The sequence below is a fragment of the Suricata suricatta genome, chromosome 9 (assembly GCF_006229205.1).
Source record: "Suricata suricatta isolate VVHF042 chromosome 9, meerkat_22Aug2017_6uvM2_HiC, whole genome shotgun sequence".
Classification (NCBI taxonomy): domain Eukaryota; kingdom Metazoa; phylum Chordata; class Mammalia; order Carnivora; family Herpestidae; genus Suricata; species Suricata suricatta.
Genome location: NC_043708.1, coordinates 44,651,447 through 44,658,968, shown reverse-complemented (window position 1 = coordinate 44,658,968; position 7,522 = coordinate 44,651,447). Strand labels below are relative to the sequence as shown.

The 7,522-nt window shown below is 37.1% G+C and overlaps 1 protein-coding gene across 5 annotated transcripts in view; it reads right to left on the bottom strand.

Moving 5' to 3' along the window:
• Positions 1-2,000: 2,000 nt before the first annotated feature.
• Positions 2,001-7,522, bottom strand: part of DDHD1 (DDHD domain containing 1) — a 99,876-nt gene continuing 94,354 nt past the window's right edge. For all 5 annotated transcript variants that reach the window (XM_029951511.1, XM_029951515.1, XM_029951513.1 and 2 more), the window contains one exon: positions 2,001-4,705. In XM_029951511.1, coding sequence (XP_029807371.1) covers positions 4,524-4,705 — 182 coding nt within the window. In that variant the 3' untranslated portion in view covers positions 2,001-4,523. The remainder of the gene's footprint in view (positions 4,706-7,522) is intronic.

Genomic DNA, 7,522 nt, shown 5'->3' with positions numbered 1-7,522 from the left:
ATCTGTTGACATTTGCCAGAACATGGTTTGGAAAACACTGATTCTATGCTGCTTCTGGCTTTAGAATTCTATCCTTAGTGGTTACTTTTCCCTATAGACTCCACCACTTACCTTCTCTGAAGCTGTTTAGTCTTTCATTGAGTCTTTGTGCTGACCCTCATGAGCTGTCTCTGGCTTTACTTTCATGACTTTATGCTATTTAAATGTTCACATGAAACTCAAACAGGGTTGGACCAGATGGCCTCTTAAAATCTGTGCAAACTATGAAATTTTAGGATTCTTTGATAATTATTACAAACATCCACTGAAGACCAAAACAGGATGCATGCAACCAAGCCTGTTCTCATCACAGCACTAACATCTACTAAATAAGAACTTTGAGATAAAAATCTAGATCCTGCCATTCTGTACACTGCTCTAAACGCCATACTATATTTCCTTGCAACTTCCTTTCCCTTTGACCAATGCAAAAGGAGAATATATAGGAAGACAGTGTGAGTTGTATGGGCTCTCTAGACCCATCTAGAGGAAAGACAGTTAAGAGTTCAGTGGGGGTGCTTCCTGCCAAATTGCTCTTTGTAGGTACAGCAAACGTTTTTCATGTAAGTTATGAAACATCAGAAATTTACATATCACCCAAACCTGACGATAAAATTATTTAATGTAGGTGTTTCAAATTCAGCCAGAGGATCATCCAATTTATGTCAGAGGACTGAGGTCCAGGAATGACAGCAGAAAGTAAGAGACAACTTGAGAATATCAACAGAATATTGGCCAACACTCAGTTTAGTAAAATTCTAGTTATTTCTCTAGTGTATGATTACTATATCCTTTTAGCTCTGCCTTGACCCTTCTTTAGTGTCACATGTTTCTTTAACTCCATATCCATGCCAACAGGATTGTTTAAAAATACTTTTAAGACAGGGACACCTGGCTGGCTCAGTCAGAAGAGCATGCAACATTTCCTCTCAGGCATGGGTTCGAGCCCCACATTGGGTATAGAGATTACTTAAACAAACTTAAGGAGACATTTAACAAATACTTTTAAGATATACATATTCAATTTTCTCAACTGTCCAAACATAGTAGCTGAGAAGACAAAAATATTAACGAACTTAATTAATCAGAAAGCCATTCAATTATTTTTCCTCTACTTCAGGTCCTACAGCGAAACCTCTAGGTCTGGTCTGCTCCACTTTAAGGGGCTCAGGTGCCATCACTGAAACGAGTGGCCAGCTGTGATACTGCACTGACGGTTCTTTCCCTGGCTACTCTGCAGGGGAATGGAAACCTGGCATATGGTGTGTGAAATAAATGCCTGTAGACTCGGATACCTCAGTCCCCAAAGAGGAAAAACAGAAAAAGAGAATGAGAATGAATGTTCACACATCACTGCTTGAAGCTTTCTACAGAACATGTGCAGTGTGAGAATTTCCAAAGGCTACCAGATGTGCTTTATTAGAAAGAGGTAAAAAGATTCATAAGGCTTGCTTCACATTTTCTAAAGGAGTAGTTATTGGGAAGCCCAGTATATTTTATAATTATGTTCTATAATAGAGTAATGTTGGATTATAACATTAGCATAACTACCCTGAAAATAAAGTTATGAGGGGCGCTTGGGTAGCTCAGTCTGTTGAGCGTCCGACTTTGGCTCAGGTCATGATCTCCTGGTTCATGGGTTTGAGCCCCGCATCGGGCTCTGTGCTGACAGCTCAGAGCCTGGAGCCTTCTGTGTTTCCTTCTCTCTCTTCCCCTCCCCTGCTCACACTCCATCTCTGCCTTTCAAAAATAAATATTAAAAAAATTTTTTTAAAAAGAAAATAAAGTTATCAAGTAACAAAAGGATTTAGCAAAGGTTAATTTCAAAGTAAAAATAAGGTAAGATTTAATCCAAAGCATTCTCCTTATTCTAAGTTTTGGTTATTCTTAAGACCCTAACTGGATTAAAATAGAAAGGATCTGACCAGTACTTGGAAGAATCATCATAGCATGTACACAAATAGAGAATAAATTTTTAATGGTATCAAAAACAGAACTTTTTGACCAATTTAGTACTTGCTGGAATAAAGTTGCAAAATGTTACTCAGTAACAGAGCTTCTAAATCAAGCTGGAATTATACATACTCTGTATATTGCTTGTGTATATACAAGTACATTCCATGATAACATGCAGAGACATGGAAACAAGAAGATTACTATCAAGATCACCATCTCTATTCTCTATTGATGAAACTGAAAACAAACACCTGTTTAGTAATCCAGAATAGCAAATTTTGAAAAGGGGGTTTTACATGTTGCTCTTTTCAAGAACTCAGATAATCTCCAAGTGGTTAAATTTGATTTTGTTTTCTCAACATGAAAAATTAAAAGCATATAATCTGTTATAGCTATGGGAATATGTTTTTCTTTTTTCTCCATATCAAATTAAAAGCTTTGATAGACTTACTCTCCCCAGGAAAAAGGACTCTTCACATTGTAGTGGCTAAAAATGAATCCCTTAAAACTTAGACATTTGAGTGTCACACCAACTACAGCAACGTATGCTGAAAGTACCCTTAATGATACAGTCATATGAGACAGGAGTTTAATTTTCCTGAGAACTAAGTTAGACATATGAGATAAAACAGGGTATGAAAGTGACCTGAGTTCACAGGAGCCTCTAAATTCAAAAAAGATTGCTTCAGCTTTGCTAAGATCTCATCAGAAGCCTTTTATAGCAAGAGTAACATATTTGGTCAGGGGGCTTGGGCTCTTTTTAAGCACTAAAACAAAATGCTTTATGTTGTGTAAATTCAATGAAAGCCCAGGACAAGGGACTGATGGTGGTCAGGAAAACCTACAGGTAAGTCCACAGATTCCACGACTTTTTATAAAGAAAGGAGTGGGTGAGATGCACAACTGACCAACTTTGCTCTCAGTCTGACAACAATTATTGGGTAGCTAAGAAAGATCCTTGGAAGATAAGCAAAGACAGCACCTTACGTGGAACCTAGTGGAAGCCACTCAGAAGTGAGGGCTGCTTGGGGTAGAGATGGCTACTGGTCCCCTCTAAGTGACTCCTCCTTCGTATGTGAGAACCACAGAACATACACAACAAATAGGGCAAAATATTGGCTTCACAGTCTTTTCTCCAAATTACGTACTGCAACTTGTGTTGTCATTATTACTGTCTGCAAACTACTAGGAAGTCACATGGGAGTTACTAGTCACTGAACAGCATATAAAAGAATACAGTCTAGTTTCACTCTGAGCTCTTCTATTCGCTTTGTAACCTAATTCAAGGCACTTTAAAATGTTTTGGTGCCTTAGTGTATTAGCACGAAAGAGGAGGAAAATAATCATTTACTTACCTCAAGGAGCACTACACAGATGACTGAAGCTTAAAGCACTTTGAGCCCCTCAGATGAAAACCACTGTGGAGACACTCACAGCGGAGGAAAACTCTTCCAGGGCCTCAGAGTCCTGGTCTGTTGTGCCTGGTGTGTGTCTCAACCATGTTTTCTTAAACACTTCACAAGTAAAAGCCGCGAGTCGCACTCTACCCCTTTATACACGTTAATTGTTTGGCACAAAGATGTTTATATATTTAAAATGGTTGTAGTATTCACCACTCCAAAGTTGTTTACTAATTTTCCCTTAAGGTTAATGAAATATAGTCATGGTGGAGTACTTTGTCAAATTTAGAAAACTTTAGCTTTCTCTGAGGTACATGTGACATAACAAAAAGTTCATATTTTTACCAAAATAATGGAACTAGTGTTATTTATGTGAAACCACAAGTTTTTAATGAAAAAAAAATACTGAAAGTATGCCACAGTGTCTATATATTCATCTGAAGAGTACAAAGATGGAATTTTGGGAAAAAACGGTCTTAACGCTATAGAAAAGAAATGTGGTTCTTAAATTGTTCAAAGGAGACATTTTAAAAATGTAATGTTTCACGTATTGAAATAAAGCAGTTAGAGGTAATAAATTATAAATACAGTAGTTCAAATATTGGGTTTTTTTTAGCATTAGTTTTTCTACGCAAGTTAAATTCAAAAACACCTTAAAATCTGTCATCCTCTCCTTTCAAAGGAACTGTGGAAATAGAAGCTTTCATAGAAATCGACAACAGTGATACCACCTCGTGATCTTTACGTAGACGACACTGGACCGTGACTGTTTTAGATTTACAACATACTTTGGTTAATACGTTAGATTCAACTCATTAATATGCCTTTATATTTGGGAGAAATTAGATTGTGATTTATAACATTGTAGTTCAACCAAACTCAATTCCAGGTCTTGCTTGATTCTCTGCAGGGGGCTGTGTCAGACTCATAATTAAAATGATGAAAAGTGTAAATGACTTCTTTCAGACTGAAAAAATATTTGTTTTTTAAATAAAGTGCTTTTAAGTTCAAATATTTCTTGCCCTAAACAAAACTAAAACACACTTAAATCTGAAATCTCCATCATATCTTGACACACATATTTTAACAGAAGAAATCAGTTTTGGGCCATTAGTGTCCTTGAAGAGTTCAGATTGGATCTAAATTGGGTTTTGCATTATTATCGTGCTCATGTTTGTACATGAAGGTTAAAAGAAAGAGGGCAACATCCAAGGATGACCAATAGGCGGTGTGAGATGTGACAGCTGACCAGTAGCGGCTTTCCACAAGGCCTTCTCGGAGTTCAAAGTCAATTCTGTGATCCAATTCCACTGAAAAGAAAACAAAGTCAAACAAATGAATAAGTATTACAATATGTTCTATATAGATTTTACCTAGAGTTAGGAATAAAAATTTAGCTAACAGAAATGATTCTTTTAATTATCCTTTTTTTCCTTCCTCTTTATGTGACTTTCCACTCTACTCTCACAGGAAAACAAACAAACAAACACCCAAGACAGCCTCAATAGCTCAGGATTCTATCGGTAGAGCCCTTTCCTTTGACTGCTTAGGTCAATATGGAATAATAAAGGAATAAAAGGAAAGAAAACCTCACTTGGTATCATAAAATATATTTGGAGTAAAGAAACTGGCTCATATCCTAGTTTTCCCATTTAACCTTTGTTCCTAATCTGTAAAATAAGGACAACAGCCCTCTGGCAAAAGTGTGGGCCAGGCTCATATGCAGTAATGTCTGGTAGTGCCGGTGGTCACCCAAAGGCCCTCGCCATCACCTTGCTCTGTGGTCACTTTTTGTAGTCCTCGACTGCTTTCCTGCCCATGTGGCCACCGTGGCACAGCCTGGTCCCCATGTAGTCAGCAGGGCCTCACCTGTGCCTGTTTGATAAAGAATCCACGGGGTGGCTGGGACAGTTAAACCAGGAGGAACAGTGGGGATGCCTGGGAGGAAGGACTTAATTTATAACAGTGCTGTCCTCAAACAATTCAGTGAATTCAATCAAGTCTTTTTCTAAAAGCCACAAAGTCCCTGCAATATCTGTTGGGGAAAAATCAAGGCTAGGAGAGAACTGCAAAGGACTCATTTAGTAAATCCTTAGAGATAAAACACTTAGAAAAAATAACACTTTGATCTCTTTAGGAACTCCTTTAAAATTGTCAAATGTCAAAGATAAGACTTTGAAGGAACTAGCTTAAAAACACCCAAATCTTTGTTCAGAGTGCCAGAAGATGGATGCAGCAAGTAAAACTTGGCAAAAATCAAGGAGGCTGGAGAAAAAGATGGGTTTTGCTTTACACTGGGAATTTGGTAATTGCACATAGGAAATCCTATCACTCTAGAGAATGAGTTTATATAAATGTTTAGCTAATACTTTTTTTAATTGAGCATTTTGTGATGATGTCTTTGGGTGATTTAAAAGTGCATAGAGTTGTTATTTTTCTGTTCAACTATGTCTTTCTGATAAGGAATGCTCATCGGTCTATCTCTATATTTTAAGGTTACCCTTAAGCAGCATAAATACCAATTCGGTTATAAAACACTTGTAAAATATATTTACAATTTTTTCAACTATTTTTCTCATTTAAATTACAATAAGCAAACCCATAATACATCAGAAATAGCTGAAATCTGTATGTGGAACTGTGGGGTTGTAATGTCTGAATCTTTTCTCTCCGTATTCCATGGGAAATTGGAGTTTGATTTGTAGGCACATTCTGGCACAGATACAAGAAGATGAAAAACGAGGAAACTGGAATTCTCAAGCATGAAGAGAAATCAAGCTGGAGTTAGTTATAAAGGAAAGAGAAGAAATAAAAGAAAAACAGAAGAGATGAGAAACATACACATTAATATTGGCAAAGACCACCAGGTTATAATTTCTACTTTAAAATTCCACTGCAGAAGCCTTCCTAGTCCAACAGCCTTAAGTTGAATTGTTGTTTCGAAGTCAAAAAAAGGGGAATTTTTTCTGTTATAAGAAGTATTCTTTGGCTTTGATTTTATGTCCCTGAAATTTATTCTTAAATGCTGTTACTGTTGTGAAACACTGCCTTTCATATACTAGACACTCACATGCTGAACTTAATTATTGTCTTACTATATGCCCGTGCCATTCTTATCACCTATAGGGACTTAAATTTTAAGTGTGGTTAACTAGATTTGCCATTTCTCACCCTTGTTATTTATGTGCTGGCTGTCCTCATCACAACGGGAATTAGGTAGCTAGCCTGTACCCGATGAATCTGTTGTAGTCTCTCATTCTCCTTACAAGGTTTACAACAGGTAGTGTGGCTGTCAGTGCAGGTGACCTCACAGGTGTTGGTTCTACAGTTCTACAGGTGGATGGATGGGATAAGGTGGGTCTATGTCTCATCTCTCTTCCTTTTACATAGATCATAGAATTCCCAAAGGAGCAAAGATCTAGATGGCAATGCCATTCTTTATGTGCTATGAGATGAGCTCTTGGCCAAAATGGGCCCAAATCTGTATGGAGTTGCCTTGGACCTATTTTCTCAATATTAGCATATCAAAAATGAATGGCACAAAACAGCTGGCAGTTTTTCCTAGTTTGACCACTCAGGTCAAAGAGAAAGAAAAATATAAGATCATCACTCTGTCCTATTTTTCTTGCTTTGAGTGCCTTAAGGGCTTGAATTCCTCTATACACAAAGAAAGGAATGAGATCCTGAACTGAAGAGAAGTAAAACTGAGAGAGATACTGAGGGATCTTAACCATCATCAGCAGTTGTCTTACTGCCTTACAACATGCATTCGTTTATTTTCTGGGGAGTCTGGCATAAAGGCCTATTTCCCTTCCTATTTCACAGAGTGAATGTCTGTAACTGATGAACTATGGAGGTAAAGTGTCATCAGGACTGTGCTTTCATCAGAGAACTTCTGCAACAAGGCTTGTCCACATGGATATGGTATTAAAAAACATAATACTTCAATAGTAAATATTCTGCTACTATATATTAAATAAGTGTGCAATCTTTCATTTATGCATGTGAGAGGGTTTTCTTTTCTTAATATTTTTACATTGTAGTACTTGTTTTCCTTGTTGTGGGTGTTTGCTTATTTAATACATTCCATCAAGGACAGAAATTACATGCTGTGTTTTTTTTTTTTT